This window comes from Oreochromis niloticus, linkage group LG2 (assembly GCF_001858045.2).
Source record: "Oreochromis niloticus isolate F11D_XX linkage group LG2, O_niloticus_UMD_NMBU, whole genome shotgun sequence".
Taxonomy (NCBI): Eukaryota; Metazoa; Chordata; class Actinopteri; order Cichliformes; family Cichlidae; genus Oreochromis; species Oreochromis niloticus.
In genome coordinates, this window is record NC_031966.2 from 22756883 (window position 1) to 22774137 (window position 17255).

The window sequence follows — 17255 nt, forward strand, 5'->3', positions numbered from 1 at the left end:
CCCCTGCTGGAAAGATGGTGGAAAATTTCAGAGGAGAAGGAGTAAGTTCGATGAAGCATTAGAAAGTGTTCCACAGGATGGAGAGAGCAGACTTCAGCGGAAGCAGAGGTGATGAGGAGGGCTGGGGTAGGTATGGTGTTAAGAAGAGAAATGGAAAAAGCCACCTGCTGGTGGGTTTTTCCGAAAAGGATGGAAATCCCTGTGGTGAATACTTCCTTCAAGAAGAGCAAGGAACATTAGCTGATGTATAAGAGTGGAGGAAGCTAGGCACATCCAAAAGGTGCAATCTCAATGAAACAGGAGACTGTAAGGTGGTGGCAGGGGAGAATGTAGCTACACACCATTTAATAGTAGTCTGTAAAATGGCTTTGGATGCGAGTGTAGGCAGAGCCATGGATTAAATGGTGGAAGCGGAAGAAGGAAGACTGTTGCACAGAGTTCAGGAAAAAGTTGAGCCAGGCTCTGAGTGTTAGGGAAGCGTTAAGACACTTAAGATGACTGGGAAAGTACAGCCGTAGTGTTGAGGAAAATGTTGAAGAAGGCGTTTGATCTATCCTCTGGACAGAGAAAAGAGGATAAAGAGGCTTGGTGGTGGAATGAGGAAATGCAGGAAATTATTCAAAGGAAGAGGTTAGCAAGGAAAAAGTGGGATAGTCACAAAGATGTAGAATAACTGGGAGGCAAGGCATGTAGCCTATTTGGTTCATTTGAAGAGATTCAGTCAGGTTTCAGAGTTCATCACAGTACAGGAACAGTTTTAATGAAGGTTACAAATGATATGCTTATGGCCTATATACCTCAGTGCAGCATTGATCATAATATTTTATAGCAATTAGAGCTTGCTGTAGGTATTATAGGCACTGCGCTGCAGTGGTTTAAATCATATCTATCTAATAGACTCCAATTTGTTCATGTAAATGGGGAGTCCTCTTCACACAGTAAGTTTAATTATGGAGTTCCACAGGGTTCTGCGCCAAGACCAGTTCCAATTACATCACACATGCTTCCCATAGGTAATATCATTAGAAGGCATAGCATACATTTCACCTTTTTCTTTTAAGGACATCCTGATAATGATGTATTACAGTAGTCCAGTCGAGAAATAATAAATGCATGAACTAGTTTTTCTGGCTCTCTTCCATATCGTGTCTTCGTCTTGTCTTCCTCCTCCCACCCCAATGAGCCCCCTTCCTGAGCCGGGTTTTGTCAGAGGATTCTTCCAGTTAAAAGGGAGTTTTTCCTTCCCACTGTCTCCAAAGTATTTGCTCAAAGAGGTTCATATGATTGTTGGGGTTGTCTCTGTTTTCTCTATACCTTACAATATAAAGTGCCTTAAGGCAACTGTTATGATATGGTGCTATGTAAATAAAATTGAATTGAATCTCAAAGAGAGAGGTGGCAAAGGAAAAGGCCCAAAGTGAGTTGAAAGAGGCGGAAGCTGTTTAAATATGTGTTGCTAAAATGTAGGACCATTAGCGACTTTTGTAATTGTGAAACACTTAAGTCTGGTAGGTGGCGGTAATGCGTCTGCAAGCTAGTTGCCAACGTTACAACTAGAAGAAGAAGCAGAAGCAGGAAGGCGAAGAAGACCAGCGGCTGCACTTTGAGGGAGAGAAGCGTTGCAATCATGCCGATGTTTGTAGTGAACACCAATGTTGCCAGAGGTGATGTACCGGCAGCTCTCCTGTCCGAGGCTACAGAGGAGCTGGCCAAAGCTATGGGAAAACCTGCACAGGTAGGCCGGCACGCGCTCATTCTTCCACCTACCCTCACGCGATTGTACGTCATAACTATCAGTCAAGGGCTGTCGCTCTTAATTCCGCATGTTTAGATTTAACTTCTCTGATGAAAGCAGATTATATAGAGCTCCACTCGGTAAACTAGGCTAACTCTGTCGTGTGGGAATTTATGCAGACAGTGTGTAGATTGCCAGCGCTGAGAGATCATTGATCGGTGGAGTTGGATCATTCACCTGCTTGAAATGCAAGCCTGGCCATAAGAATATCTGGGTGGCGCTTCATTACGTCTTATTAATACTCCTATAATTAAGTAACCTACTCATAAATAGTCAACATTAAAGGAGCCAGACATTTTATTCTCATCATTTTATTGAATTATAATCAGACGATTCTATGGTTTCTTTATTAGACTGTAATTAATTAAGTGCTACATGGGCTACAATGTTAAAATATATCATAGAGATTCTCTATTTGTGTACAGAAACGGAAAATAAATGAAGATATTGGTAACTTTTCAAATATCCACAACCTTCACTGGTTAATTGTTTTAAAATTTGTTTGCACTGTTTTGTGCTTCTGCCCTGTACACACCAGTACGTATCCGTGCACATCAACCCTGACCAAATGATGATGTTTGGAGGGAAGGGAGACCCCTGCGCACTCTGCTTCCTCTACAGCATTGGCAAGATCAGCGGTGCTGCCAACAGGCAATACTCTAAACTGCTGTGTGGACTGCTCAACAAACACCTGGGCATCTCTCCTGAAAGGTACCAAAGACACACTTTAACCAGCACATTTTTAATAATTTGATGAGTGAAAGTAACATGGTGACAGAAGCACCCCCACCCCCTTCTGGCTGTTAGTGTCTACTCTTATTGACCTATTTTTCTTTCTCTCTTGTGTATTTCAGGATGTATATTAACTTTATGGACATGGAAGCAGCCAATGTGGCCTGGAACAGCACAACCTTTGGCTGACATGGAGGTCAAAAAAAAGATCATTCCAGAATTTTCCTACATGTAGGAACTTACAACTGACTAAATGATGAGTTAAAGACATGGTGATCCACTTGTAGAAATACTGACTACCTTAAAAGCACTTATCCGGACTCTTAAGCATTGCACTATTCCTTTCCCATTTAAATGCAATAAAGCAAATCCTATAAACCATAAGTGATTTTCTGTTTTCCTTTGTTTTCAATGAAAAGGGATCCTGGCAGGTATGTGTTAGAGCAGTCAGGGAGCTGTGATGGAATCTTACTTTGACTGGAACACTATGTGGACGGCACAGGGGAAATGTTACAATTGCATGATAGTGAAAGACAAGCCATCCGTTAATTGCTGTTTAGCCCATTTGAAACTATCACTGTAAACTAAGTGCTACTGAGTGTTAATGCTCTGAAAATGTCCATTAATGAGCCAAGCAAGTTGTCCTTGTCATTGTGCCCGGTCAGATATCAGGTATATTGTCAGGATACAAATTAAGTATTATTTAAATAAACGGATTCATACAAAACTCACTTTGTAAGTGTTCATCATCAGGCCATAGGAGCCAAGCATGAAAATTAAGCTGTTATCAAGCTGTGCATAGAAGTGTAGATTGTTCAGTCTGCTGTAGCTCTACAAAAAAATCTATGCAACGTTTTGGCTGGGCAAGATTTGCTTTAATTTTCTGTAGCATAGATTCAACAAGGTGCCGGAAACATCACAGATTTTGGCCCATATTGACATGTCATCACACGGTCCATATTTGAGAGATGTGCATTCATGATGAGAATCTCCATCATGCAAATTTCAAAGTTGCTTTGTTAGATTGAGATCTAGTGACTGTTTAGACCATTTGAGTACAGTGAACTGTCATAATCAAGAAACTAGTTTGAGATGATTGTGACATGGCACGAAATCTCCTACCGGAAATTCGTGACTGGAGGAAACGTCATATCTCTGCGCGGCGGGAAAAGTTCAGTCTGTCAGAGAATTTCAGGTTAAGCTGTGGCCTTGTGTTTATGCTTTGTCTTTGCTGTTCCTAATTGATTCAGTTCAGTTCAGGTACAGAAAAATAGCTTCTCTCGCATGCAGGTAAAAAAAAAGAAAAAAAAAAAAAGCAAAGTTGGTGTCGTATGTAGCAGACGAATAGACCGGCTCGTGTTGTATTACATGGATGCCATAGTAGCCGTTACGTTTGATATCAAAGATGGCGAGCAAATGAAAATATTGCGAAAAGAAAATATCTGTCTATTAATAATATTTTCACTTGCTTCAAAAATATTTAGAGTTTTCATAAATCCATGATTACTTTGTTTTTTTTTCTACTATAAACCGACGTAGCAGTGACGTACCCGTTTCCTTCTTCCTCCGGCTCTTGAGCGAAATGGCGGCTGGATATGTTAGGTTTTTGTACATTAGCTAACGCAAAACCAATTTAAGACGCAATTTTGGTATCTAGGCGCCATAATTGGGTGCTTTCTTTAGTTCTGGTCTAGCAAATTTCTGGGTTCAAGGCGAAGTTCGGAAAGTCAAGCCTCGAAGGAGTTTGCCGCACGGTAGGTATTTGGATAGATAAGTAAATCACCCGCCATGTGTTAACAGTAGCCTCTCTGAAGTGGTTATATTTAAAATAAAATGACGCATGCACGTTATGATAGTGATTATTCGTCTGGTCGTCGTTTTGAACCGGTGTTTTAATTTATCACCATGGCTTATGGTAAAAATGAAGTGGTTTACGAATAGCTGTTGATGAATGGTGGTCAAATGTAGTTAACCGTCTGGGTTAGGTTTTTACAGGAGAGTGGGTATCGTTTAAAAGATTTCACTCATTTCAGCAGTTGAAATTACAAGTTACAGCGCGCTGGACCTCAATGTGAACCGACCTTCACAAAAAGGATGACCCTGTAAGCGGGCAATACAGTTTTATAGTATTATTATGACTATCTTCTTCAGGAAATGACTGGATCTTCTGCACTTCATCCGCGTCTGACCTCGTCTCCACCTGCTCATTTTCCTGGAAAATGAAAGGGAAAGAAAAACAGCTCGCTCCCTCACCTTACTGTATTAATATTAGCTAGCAATTCGCAGGCTGTTGTCTTCTGGCACATTCTGTTTAGACTCCGTGGGCCCAGGAAAATGTCCCCCTGACTTTTACTAGTTATGATGTGTAAGCATGTTTGCAAATCCCTCTGCAACTCAACATGTCAGTCTCAATAATTGAATTACATCATAGCGCTGAACTGATGCTTTTTACCTTTATTACACAGAGGGCCAACTCTTAATGAGCGCAATTGCAATGTGTATATAAAAATCACAAAAACAGTTTTATTTAATCACTTTATTACTAACACTGCATGCAGTGCTAATGTTACCGCTTACCGTTAGTTTCCTTTGTTCCATCAACTGTTCTTATGAAATGTAAGTTATCTAAATACTGTTAGGGTTTCACTGATTAATCGCCCACTGCGTTACAACCGAAGAACACTGTAAAAATGTTAATGGGTATCACTGTAAATCTTCAAGGGGATTACTCACATTGAACTACTTTTTGTCTACCAGGTAACTAAACTTGTATGCTAAAAAATCCAGTTTAAAACTTTCTGTTGCAACATGTGACGGTTTCCATACAGATTGAAGGAATAAATGCAAACCTGAATAAAATAAACAACCTAAAAATACATCCACCAGTGATATTAATAAAAAATCATCATGTTTTAGGGAAGTATTTTTTTTAACTAAATCAGGTTATGAATGATAGTTGCTCTACCAGATGAGAATAAGGGAATAAAACGTACTGTATTCGCTGTTTGTAAGTCCTGTTCTAAGTCCTGACCTGCTTATCATTTCCATCTAAATACTCTTTTATGTATTTAGCGCCATAACTTTAGGTGGAAAGTTATGGGGCAGAGAGGAGATTTTACAATAACTTTATCAGCAAATATACACTTTGAATTGCTGTCATAATTAATGTAAAGCTTGTAAGAAAACCTAACTTCATCTCTAATCCCTCTGTTTAGGAGTGAAGCCACCACCACACACAAATTTCTCAACTAGGATATTTGCAAGTTACTTTCAAAGATGTCTGACATTCTATCAAGAGGGTTCAAGGCCCAGCTGACCACAGCTATGGAATCTATTTCGAGGAGAGCCGTGTATGAGATAATGAAGATTTTTGAAAACACATTGTATGACAATCACATGGAGCTGGCACAGAAAGGACAAGAGGTCGTCCAACTTAAAATCAAGTTACAGACAGCAGAGCTAAAGCTGAAAGAACTTGAGGATGCAAGAGGAAGACAAGTAAAGACGAATAAAGTTCAGACGAATCCGTCGCAAACAGAGGTTGAAGTTGTCACAGAAACTCCAGGACAGTCTTCTGAGGTTCCTGAGATTGATTTTGAAGGTATAATTTTAAATGTAGTTACTTCTTTGACTGCATTTCGACTAAATGACATTTATGAACAAATATAATAACCAGGTTTTGAAGAGATGATTTAACAGTTTGTTTGTGTTTTATTATTGGATGATGAGCCTCAGGAGTGATGCAGGCACTGTTGGTTGTCTTTAGTTGTGCAATAGCAATTGCTACATGTGGATAAAATCATCATCATTATTATTATTATTATTGTTATTATTAATAGCAGCTGGTATAAAGGACCTCTTGTGGCAATCAAACTTGGACTTTGGAGCAATCAGTGTTTGAAGGCATTACTGTTTATAACCTCCAGGGCAGTGGTGGAGTGCGTGTGCAGAGTTGATCATTATTGATTATTTGATTTAATCTTACTAGACTGTCTCAAGATTATTGTTATTCAGTAAAACAGTTGCCTGGCTTAACTTTAAGCATGTTTGCAATTTTTCTGCATTGGTTTGTGCAGTACCCGATGACTGGTGTTCTCCTCTGAGCTACGAGACTGTGACCAAACCAGATGAAGTTGTGTGTCCCAGTGTACGACTACGGCCGTTGTCCATACCTCTGTGTCATATTACAATCCCCAAGGTTGAGGTATGTAGTTGAAGGTAGAACTGTGGATGTAGCATCCTTAACCAACAGAGAAATCTGCAACTTGACTTTTATGTTTTCAGAAGAGGAAAAAAAACATCTTAGTTTTGTGACAACTTGAGGCTCACTTACAACATTTCACAGACAACTGAAATTTATGAGAGCAATGATGTGTATACAGCTACATAGTTTGTAAGATGAGAAATTACAAATTTCTTGGGTTACCAAATATTAATGATTGACTAATTGTATTGATTAATCATATGAGGTTGCATGCAGCGTGTTGACTCCACTTGCCATAAATTAAAGCTTACCATACTTGGAAAACAAATTAAAAAATGTACCATAACTATTTTATAAATTACTCTATGGTAACCTTTTTTGATTTTTTCCCCACTATGTCAAGTATGAGAAAACACTGGTGCATTATTATTACTTTCACAAAGTGGTGAAAACACATTTTTAAAAATGAAACTAATAAAAACAATAGCTAAACCTTTAAATCAACCTGAAATTTACAAATGCATGCTGAAATTGTGCAAGTTCACCTAAAAGGTTGTGGCTCCTAATGACTAAATGTTTACTGCACTCTTCTGTTCCGTTCCATCTATTCACTTTACTTATTTACTTTAGCTGAAAACTAAAAGAAACAAAGTCTTCATATGATGTTTGTCTCTTTATGCAAACACAGCTCTAAGATCATTTCCTTTACTTGTAAATTGCCCTGTTAGTCATTGGAGATTATCATCTATATCTATATATCTATATTTTAGGCAGTTCGCTGTGACATTGACTTGAGCCAGAGAAGAAAGGGTGCCAGGAGATCCAGTAGAAGTGAGTCTTAATTCTTTCATTTACTATTTCATGCCAGAAGTGACAGCGCGCGTCTGTTTTCCATGAGATAATATTGTTGGTGGGTGTCTTGAGCAAAATAAATTTTTTTTTTTTTTTTTTTTTAAGTGAATCATCAGCTCTGTTTATAGTTTTCTACTCAGCAGATATTTAATTTGCCTAATTACTTGTGCCAATTAATGGAGCAGTATAATTAGCTGTCTCTTCAGTCATGCTGAGGTTGAACTGGAACTCTCCCATCCTTGAAATACTGTTATTTTTCTGATCTGCACCCTCACTGAGCTCAGTGTAGCAGCATGTGAACCGGTTCCCCATCTATTGTTGGATCTGGTTGGAGTGGCCCTACAGCTTGGTGCAACTCTCCAGAGCAGAGATGATATAGAGACGTGTCACAACAGTGAACTCGGGTCTGCAATACAAAGAAAATCCAGTGTGCCCAACCTGGACAATCAAGCTAAGCAGTCACATGAAGGTGCTCATCAACTAAACAAGTTGGCACAATCTAGCTATCAGCATGTTCACATGAAAGGGTGGGTGTTGGCAGCATGTCACCAGTCGGAAATGCGAACCAGTCTACTGACATCAGGGCAACTGGTTTTACAGAGAAAAGGTGAAGATGTTAAGTACATAATACAAGCTGAAAGTAACACAGCTCCTAAAGACAAAGCAGCAATTTGAGTTTGCGTGGGCTTAAAGATGTTTGGTCATTAAGACTTAAAAAGAGCTGCTGTGTTGTTATAAAGTTCAACCTATTTGAAGTAAGGATGGAGAATAGGCAAAAATGTTGTCTGTAAGTTAGCTGGGTATCACAGCTCTGTCATTAAGACTGATTAGAATCTGATGGATTCAAATTGTTATTCATCAATTTGATATGTAGATGTGCATAAGAGAGTTTTAGATTTTACTGTCTCAGATGCAGCCCTGTGGGGTTGAATGGTCTGAGAGAAAGAATGTATATTAAAAACAGAATTCAAATGTAGGTTTACTTGCATGTGATTTTGATTTAAGGTCAAAAAGTACAAGAAGGTTCCATGTTTTAGGATCCTGTATTAATGCTTGTAAAACAATGGGATTGTTGTTTACAGTAAATAGAACCAATTGTATGCTAAAATAAAAGATACTTTAAGCTGTTTTCTTTAAAAAAAATGCTAAAATAAGTCTCCAAATATACTTGAGTGTGTACTAATAAATCACAAAGCCTTCCCAAGTAAAGTTTCTGTGTATCCTATTGAGTGTAGCTTATAAAATTTAAGCTGCAGCTCTTCATATGGATGTGTATACCAGTCTGCAATCTGGCTGATATAGGAATAAGAAAGTGTAAGAAATATCACCATTTTCCCCTTCATATTTGCTTATTCAGTGCTCAGTTTTGTGATATCAGTGAAATGTTTACGTTAGTTTATTTCAAAATGCAAATGCACAGTTTGGCATATAACATTCATGTTATATTAAATATTTTTTCCATGTTTTTCTTCACAGTTTCAAATTTAAAAGAGAGCAAAAAAACAGGTAAGGACAAAAAATTACCAGCGCATGATCATTGGTTTCACAACATTAAAAATGATGTGAAACTGTTCCTCCATGACATCAAAGAGGAATATCCGGACCTAATTGCTTCGGAACACCATAGACAAAGGAGGAGAAAATTAAGAGGACAAAAGCAAGAAAATGAAGTGAAGAGCAAAAGGGAGCAAAGAAAAACAGCATCAACTGAGTCCACGTCCAAAGAACATGAAACAATGGAAAGTGGCAGCAAAAATGCTTACTCCTGCAAGATTTGCGAAAAAGTGTTCAATACAGAATTTGGCCGAAATGTGCACATACGATCGCACAAGACGTGTCGAGGCTGCAAGAAATTCTTCCCATTTCCGAGCACACTGAGACGACATAAACGTAATTGTGCAAAACTCAAGAAATTGTTGGCAGCCAGCTCTGAAGGCAAACCAGCTGATGAAGGAGAAACCCGTACGCCAAGCAAAAAACAGGCCATCAGTGAAGAGAGCACACGTTCCTCAAGCAGCAACAACAATAAGGAGGGAAATAAAAACACGGGAAGGTACCCCTGTACGCACTGCAGCAAGTCATTTGATTTTCGGTTCAAGTTAATAGAGCACATGCGGATTCATACCGGTGAAAAGCCGTATTCATGCAGCATTTGTCAAAAGACATTCCGCATTGCTCAGTCACTCAGATTGCACATGGTGAAAAGACACAACGACCAAAACACGGACATAAATGGAGACCTTTCATGGACCAGACCTTTAGAAGAGATCGAAGAGAACACGGGGGGTCCAGTTTCTCCCCACAAACACATGAGTGAGGAACCCAAGCAAAACAAAGAGAGGCGTCGGTCAAAGAAAAACTCCAGATGGCAAACAATGGGCGTGCGGCACAATCACGGCTTCATGTGCTTATCCTGTCACAAGGTGTTGAGGAGCAAAGTAATCTTGATTGAACACTATCGCATCCACACAGGAGAGAAACCCCTAAAATGCGACAGGTGTCCTGCGAAGTTTCGTACTAATGCGCAGCTGTACATGCACAAAAAGAAGTGCCGCTGTCCTCCGGCAGCTATCCAGTGCAAGAAGTGTGACAAACCATTACCCTCACAAGAAGTTTATGACAAGCATGTGTCTAAATGTAAAAATTAGAGCAGGCTCGCCTAAAGGACTAAACCAAAGGACTCCTCTGGTACCATATCGCGCGCTAACATCAGTACTAATTACTGTGAGTAAACCAGATGTCATTACCTGACTGTGGACATTGAAACACTGGATTTTGTCTCTGGTGGCTTTAAGTTAAACTGTACTGTTTTTTTGTTTGTTTGTTTTTTGTTTAATACAATTACATGATTGTCTTTCATATCTGGCGTATTTTAAAACAATACATAAAACAATAATCAACAATCGGGTGATGTCTGCTATTGACAAATTGGTAAGAAGAAATTTTTTTAAACTAAGAGTTACACTTTTTTAATCCACCTAAAACGGTTTTTTTTGTTGGGTTTTTTTTCACTAATAACATGAAAATAAATGTTGGGGTTTAAGCAGTGGTTCAAGCTAGTGCAGATGTAGAGTAACCCTCAGGAATTTCAGTCTAAATATTTCTAAAGACGTTTTTGGTTTTGTTTGGGTTTTTGTTAACCGAGTTAATACCTCATAATTTGGGATAGTTCATCATATTGATGCAAAAGTTCTGTAAAACCAACATTGCCTTAAAGCAGACCTGCACTTTGACCATAATAGTGACTGCAATGGTTGTGGTAATGGATACTGAAAGACTAACTACATCAGTACAGGTTGTATAACATAGATCCCTGTTTGCTAAACTCTGTTTTAAAGGCTTACCCTCTTGTTCTTGTTTATAACTTGAGCTAAATGCCATTCTCGCTGTCTGTTTGTTTTGTGTTTAGCTTGTCCTGTCGTTGTCAACAGGAATTTGAGAAATCGCATGACTTGACCTTTCACATCATCCCAAATTGCCTGATGTGCTTGAGTGCTTGAGCTTTTCATGTTGACTGTATTTACTGGACAAAATCAGTTATTCTAAAGGTTCAACTGTTGTTTTATATCTGAAAACATTTCATTGTTCTGTGGTTTTGATACCTTTGCAATTTTTATGCAGTTTTTAATATATTTTGTACGTTTGTTCAGTGTTTTTTGCTTCAAGTTTACAAATTTCAAAATGTGTTTGTGTGCATTAAATATTGATTTCTGGAACAGTCAGAACAAATATGAATGTGTTTTTCTTTTTTAACTGCTCCGAACCAAATATGTGGTTTTTATTTTTGTCGTGTGGGTTTTTCTTTTGAATCTATATGTAATAGGTGAACTTACAAGCCTCTTTTTTTGTAACTGCACTGTAGTTGCTAGATTGAATCGTTGTCGCTTTTAAATAAAACACCCATTTTATACCTTTTGTCATTTATGTATTTAATATGAATTTAGAGAAGATTCAAATGACAGCTATAGCGATTTTCGATGAATACAAGTGAATGTGCTTCTGAACATTTAGCCTTCTTATCGCGAGACTTGCGGTGGTGATCACATCGCAGGTACCAACCTGCTAGCTCAAGAAAAACTACATCTCTTGAGTGTTGTTTTAATGCTCAGTGAAGATATTTTGCCACCAACTACTGTCGGGCATTACGGACCTGTGCTTTTGGTCGTTTCTTCTTCAGTTGCGCTGTCAGCTTCAGGACTGAATAGTAAAGGCTGCGCTTGGTTGGCTCCCGTGTTTACACGTTAACCGGAGGTAACATTAGCTAGCTCGGTGTAACGGCACTGAACGCCTTGCCTGGTCACAGCCAGTTTCTCAACGCTAGACTGAAGTTAACAATGTTTATACTCGTCTTCCATACAAACTGGCGTTTTGCACTACAGCATATTGCTTGCCATCATCGTGTGTAACACTAACACTAGCAGTCGCTTAAGTGATAAAGCATTTAGGATTTTTTGTGATTATTATAACATTACTATAAAGAAGCACACGTTGTAGATATCGAGTTATAAATGTCTGATGGCGTAATGCTGTAAATTGGCTGTTTAGTATGGCAGCATCTCATGGCAGTTCATAGATGCCACGGCAGAGGAGTGTATAGCGGTAGCCACGTCGTCCGTCTACTCCCTCTGGAGGCAAACCACAGAAGAAAACAGCAGTGGCAACCAGCTGTTGTCATTAAAACAGCATCCATAAAACAAAGGACAATGGAGTCTGTGAGGAGCGCTTTCCATGCTCAGCTGGCCACCGTCATGGACTCACTGCTGGCAGCCGCTGTGTGCGAGATAGCCAAGATCTTTGAGAGCAGCCTGTGTGAACAGCAGGCGGAGCTGGCGCAGAAAACCGAGGAGCTCTCCATCCTCCGGTGTAAGCTGGAGAAAGTGGAGAGGAGGCAGAAGGCAAAGGGTGGAGGGAGCGAGGAGGGAGAGATGTCCTCAGGAGACAGAGAGGGCAGCTTGAAGCAACAGACCCTGACAGGATCAGGTATTACAGCTGACTTTGTCTGATTCAAGCTGGTTCATGAACAAATCAATCTGGTCATCGTCAGGTCATCGTCATCATATCTATACCTGCTCATCCCGTTATCAGCTCCATTTTCCTTGAACCTGTTGTGTTCATCATTATTTAGACCTATTACTTACTGAATTAGTGCCAGAGATGGTTACAAATTACAGTTCTCTCGCACAGGACTGAATATGGGAAAAGATGTCTCTTCTCATTCAGACCCAGTAGAAGGACTCAGCCAGAGCCTTGGTAAACTGAAGGAGGAGGTCAAGGGTCAGGATGGAGCTTCAGTAAAGCACGAGGTCAGATCCTCCCCTCCCTCTGTGTCATTCAGAAGTTGTCTGTTTTATTAAACTGCAGCAATTAAGTCTTTATGACTTCTTAACATTCACCTGCTTAACTTTCCCTGCTTTTTCTAAGTCTTATAGCTACATTTTACTTTTTCATTTCAGCGTGCTGGGTCACGGCCTGGCCTGGGGTCTTTCACAGCCCAAGCGCCAGAGAGAAGCCTCGCAGTTGGGGACGAGATGCAGATTGATGCCCTGACTCCTACACAAGCTAAGACAAAATGTAACTAAGTCACAATGTATTGGTAAAACAAGAGAAGCTATGAGAATAAATAATAATAGCGAGAATAATAGTGAGAAGGCTGAAAGTAGCTAAATTGTGGGTGTTTTTTTTCTTCCATATTTTTCTGCAGTATCTCACTGGGATCAGAGCAGTCGTGGTGCAGACCACAGACCCCTTCAGGATCAAGCCTCTGCCCCATTTCTCTCCATCTCCCAGAGTGGACGCTGCTCCCCCAGACCTGACCCTAGCCTGGCTCAACCAGGTGAGTGGTTACCTGGGTTGGACACCACCCGAGGTGGGGTGTCCAGTCTGGAGAACCTGCAGGCAGACAGCACCAGCTGCACTGGTGCAGCTAGCAGCAGCACTGGCACAGATGCGCCCTGCTTCAGGCCTGGTTTTGGCTCAGATGAGACCAGCAACGAAGATGATGACTCTTTCCCATTTCTGGACCAGGAGCCTGAGAACCAGAACTCCAACCAGAACGCAGAGAGGGGGGCCCAGCAGGATCAATCCCAAGCTCCACCTGGTGAGTCACTATGGAGACCAAGAGACGAGAGGGGTGGGAGACCCTCCATGAATAACACGCGGCGAGTCACAAATTTTGGAAACAGAGATCCTCTCCGACCCCAGTCTAATACACAGCTGCTCACTTTACGACACACAAACGCTCTTAGCCACCCTCCAGCTTCAAGTGGAGGGAACGGCCGACCTTACACCTGTCCATACTGCACAAAGTGTTTTACGTACCCCTCTCACCAGCGCAGACACCTTTTACGCCACACAGGAGTCAGACTGCATCCCTGTCAGTTTTGTGAAAAGAGCTTCCTCACTCCCTCTGAGCTTACTGTGCACACTCGCACACATACAGGGGAGCGGCCTTTTGGCTGTGCTCAGTGTGGTAAACGTTTCGCCCGCAGCGGGAACCTGAGAGCGCACCAGCGGGACGTTCACATGGGGAAGAGGCCCTTTGCTTGCACAGAGTGCGGAAAGAGATTTGCCCACAGGGGAAACCTTAGGGTGCACAATCACAGAGTCCACCAAGGAGATCCCTACTACATGGATGACCAGCAGGAGCCTGACATAGTCCCAAATCCCATTTAAAAAGATTTTTTAAATTAAAAAAATGGATCTGCACTTTGAATTTCATTTGCACAATAAAACCTAAAAACTTCTTTGAAGGTTGCCTGTATCAGTGAGCACTTAAAATAGTTTAAAATACTTCAGGTTTTTGTTTTATTTGTTTCTGTTTTGAGACAAGTGTTAAATTAATTATCCAAAGTTTAAGCTACATTTATTGACCCACAGAATCAAAGTTAGTTTCTAAATGTTTTTTTCAGTTTTGACTCATAATTTTGGGTCACGCAAAAAGAAAGAGTGTCTTATTTTGCTGTATTGTAAATGAATAGATGTAATTTTCCAAGAATAAGAAACACTGGCTGCTGATGTGAAGAATGTAATAATAATGATTCTCCAGGCTGACTTTATCTTCCAGTGATGTTCTTCCCTGTATGTGGACAGTTGGCAAATGGATCCATGCACCTTTTCATTACTTAATGTGACAAAACTCCAAAATAACAATAATAATAATATTTTTTGTAAAGTGACTAAAGAAAGACTAGTTGGTATTAGCTTAGGACATGTGGCACGCAGAGGTAGGATAGCACATCTGTTTCTTCACATTTGTCCTGTACTGCCTATCTCCTCAAACCATTAAGTTGAATGTATTGTGAAAAAAATGGAAATGTGTTCCTGCAACAAGTCCATAATCATGATGTTAAAGAACTGTACTTTCCTTTCAGCCTGTTTTTGCGAAGTGAAATTAAACACTATAGTCATGCATTAACTCCTTATGTTTCTCCTAAGCCTGAAAAATCACTTCACTTTAGAGTTTGGTTTTAGTTTCGCTGCACAAGTCTTTGTCAGACACTAGGGGGCAGTGCCAACACACAAAAGAGTTATAGAAACAGCTTTGGACAGCTTTGCACATTTTGGTAGTGTTGCCCTATATTTCAGAACTTTTTCCCTGATGCACGCACTTGTGTCATCGTGCCATCTCTCAAGCTGTGCTTGTTAGGCAAAATCAAAACGAGACTACATCGGTTACTGGGTTTAGGTGCTAAAGACCCAATTTCTCTTTAGCCGTTTGGCTTTAAAAGTGTGCAAAAACAGCAGTTTAATTATTGTCAGAGGGGCCATTCTATTTTTACCCCAGTCCATATCTTCAAAAGATGTGCTGAAAGATTTGGAGCCTTTCATAAAACTATATTTGCATATGCTTTTATGAACAACATCATAATAAGTCCCCGTGTGTGTTTTCTTTTCTCCATATAGTTCCTGAAAAAGTAACTTCCTTATTGTGGAAATGAGTGGAAACAAAACCCAGATGTCTCATTCTATGTAAAATGATGAAAAAGTATTTTTCACTCTTAATTATTCAAGTTAAATCAGAATCCATTAAAACTGTAAGTTGGTATGAAATGTTCTCTGAGTTACTGCCTCTTTCATGTAGCTTAGGGCTGGAAAAGAGACAGAATTTACTTCTAATAACACAAACTTAAATAACTTTAACCTCAAGCATGTCTTACGCACAAGCCTAAAAATGCCTCAAGTGTGTAGGTTATGTGGAGGTTGATGGGATATTTGTTCGTGTCTCATCTCAGCGGCTGAGTGATGCCTGGTCGACCTCTGTGTATGTATGTATTCCCCAGGCAGCTGAGTCCTTGCTTTGCTCATGGAAAGATTACATTCAGTGACCTCCCATCCCCCAAAAGGTCACCTGTGTCCGTGTCTCCCTCTGGGTTTTGTGCTCACAGTTGTGAAACAAAAAACCAAAAAAAACCCTGACATTTGTAACAAGTGAACAACCAATTCTGAAGTGGAGCTTATAAAGGACAGAGAGAAAGGCAAGCATGAGCAGTTTTGTGTTTTACTTTATTTGTATTTTTGAATTTGTGAGTCAGATCAGAGCCAGTGTGCCTGTGCGAGTGAACTGCTGTTAATGTGAGGCAATTGAACCCCCCTACTGTGTAAAGCTACAGGCTCTTACGGTCCTTTTAGGGGCATGCAGTGTTTAAGTACTGTATTTATGACTGCAATGTCAAATGGTAAGTCAAATCTATACATAGACTCAAACAATAAGGGGTTGTGTATATGTGCTTGCATCAACAGGCAAGCAGTCACACAGGCTTTGCAGTGTTTTCTGTTTGTATATTTAGTTATGTGTAATCCCCTTTCTGGTATAAGCAGCTTTGCCCCAGTGGGTAAAAGCAACAAATGAACAGCTGAGTAGTCTGGAAAGACTATACAGCATTACTGCTTTAAAACTATGCGATAAAAGGTTTGCATAAAGGCAAAATATATATGCAGATATGCTCTAGACTATATTGCTCTCTGGCATTTCAGCCCAAGTCTAATAGCTCCATAGTCCATTTGCCCAGTGATCTGATTGGGTAGAAATTTAATTGCTCTCACAGTTGGCACGGAATAATAACTATATAGTGTCATTATGATTATAGTGTTGCCATTCTATATTTCAGCAGGGATCAGGCCATAATGTGCTCACCATCTTTCAGATTATTTGTCTTTAAACTGCTGTACCCCCAGCCACCTCCCTGCCTTAGGTCCAAAGAGTCATTCCATCATCATCCCATAATCCACCAGGAGTTTAAATGATCCCCCTGACACCCAGTGAATGTGCCCTCCTCCCCAAACATGTCATGCAGATGGAAAAATGAAAAGAATAATTTTCCCCCATTGACATATCAGTCAAATGTAACTGTGGAGGATGTTTATTTTTATAGATGTACTCCTCCCTTTTTCATTTTCAAACATTTTCTTGTTATTTTTTGTTATGGTTGTATTTATGTGTTACCAGTTTCTTTTAATGTGTTTCTGTGTGTGTGTACGCGTGCTGAAGCCATGAGGGATTTAGCACTGCCCCAAGGCTGTTCGTAATCTACCCAGTCCCACCACTCCCCAGGGGCTGTGGTTTCATGTGGGTTGCCATTACTGTAGTGAAACCCCCCCTTTAGGGGATTACAATGCTGTCTCCAGCTCAAGGCACTGAGTTGATCCATCGTCTGCGGACTGTGTTTAAGCACT

The 17255-nt window shown here is 40.2% G+C and overlaps 2 protein-coding genes across 8 annotated transcripts; both read left to right on the plus strand.

Moving 5' to 3' along the window:
* The first annotated feature begins 1544 nt into the window (after nucleotides 1-1544).
* Nucleotides 1545-2911, plus strand: mif (macrophage migration inhibitory factor). The gene is made up of 3 exons (XM_003444573.4): nucleotides 1545-1735; nucleotides 2334-2506; nucleotides 2650-2911. Exons 1-3 carry the CDS (start codon nucleotides 1628-1630, stop codon nucleotides 2714-2716), a joined length of 348 nt encoding a protein of 115 aa, XP_003444621.1. The 5' UTR covers nucleotides 1545-1627; the 3' UTR covers nucleotides 2717-2911.
* A 728-nt stretch (nucleotides 2912-3639) lies between these two features.
* LOC102079118 (zinc finger protein 13) lies at nucleotides 3640-15632 on the plus strand. Of its 7 annotated transcripts, XM_013271000.2 has the most exons (10): nucleotides 3666-4281; nucleotides 5743-6128; nucleotides 6604-6731; nucleotides 7502-7562; nucleotides 7868-8052; nucleotides 9060-9089; nucleotides 9174-12563; nucleotides 12768-12886; nucleotides 13037-13154; nucleotides 13285-15632. In XM_013271000.2, exons 7-10 carry the CDS (start codon nucleotides 12143-12145, stop codon nucleotides 14253-14255), a joined length of 1629 nt encoding a protein of 542 aa, XP_013126454.1. In that variant the 5' UTR covers nucleotides 3666-4281; nucleotides 5743-6128; nucleotides 6604-6731; nucleotides 7502-7562; nucleotides 7868-8052; nucleotides 9060-9089; nucleotides 9174-12142; the 3' UTR covers nucleotides 14256-15632. The 7 variants fall into 7 exon arrangements, with proteins under 7 accessions (XP_025767554.1, XP_013126454.1, XP_013126452.1 ...); XM_013270998.2 differs by having other exon boundaries at nucleotides 9060-12563; XM_025911775.1 differs by lacking the exon at nucleotides 7868-8052 and having other exon boundaries at nucleotides 3667-4281.
* The last annotated feature ends 1623 nt before the right edge of the window (nucleotides 15633-17255 follow it).

Bases quoted from the DNA above. Each gene is read 5' to 3' on its own strand.
- mif (XM_003444573.4), top strand. From the start codon at position 1,628: ATGCCGATGTTTGTAGTGAACACCAATGTTGCCAGAGGTGATGTACCG. The intron at 1,736-2,333 runs GTAGGCCGGCAC...TGTACACACCAG, and splicing joins CTATGGGAAAACCTGCACAG to TACGTATCCGTGCACATCAA. The intron at 2,507-2,649 runs GTACCAAAGACA...TGTGTATTTCAG, and splicing joins CTGGGCATCTCTCCTGAAAG to GATGTATATTAACTTTATGG.
- LOC102079118 (XM_025911769.1), top strand. From the start codon at position 5,804: ATGTCTGACATTCTATCAAGAGGGTTCAAGGCCCAGCTGACCACAGCT. The intron at 6,129-6,603 runs GTATAATTTTAA...TGGTTTGTGCAG, and splicing joins TCCTGAGATTGATTTTGAAG to TACCCGATGACTGGTGTTCT. The intron at 7,563-9,059 runs GTGAGTCTTAAT...TTTTCTTCACAG, and splicing joins TGCCAGGAGATCCAGTAGAA to TTTCAAATTTAAAAGAGAGC.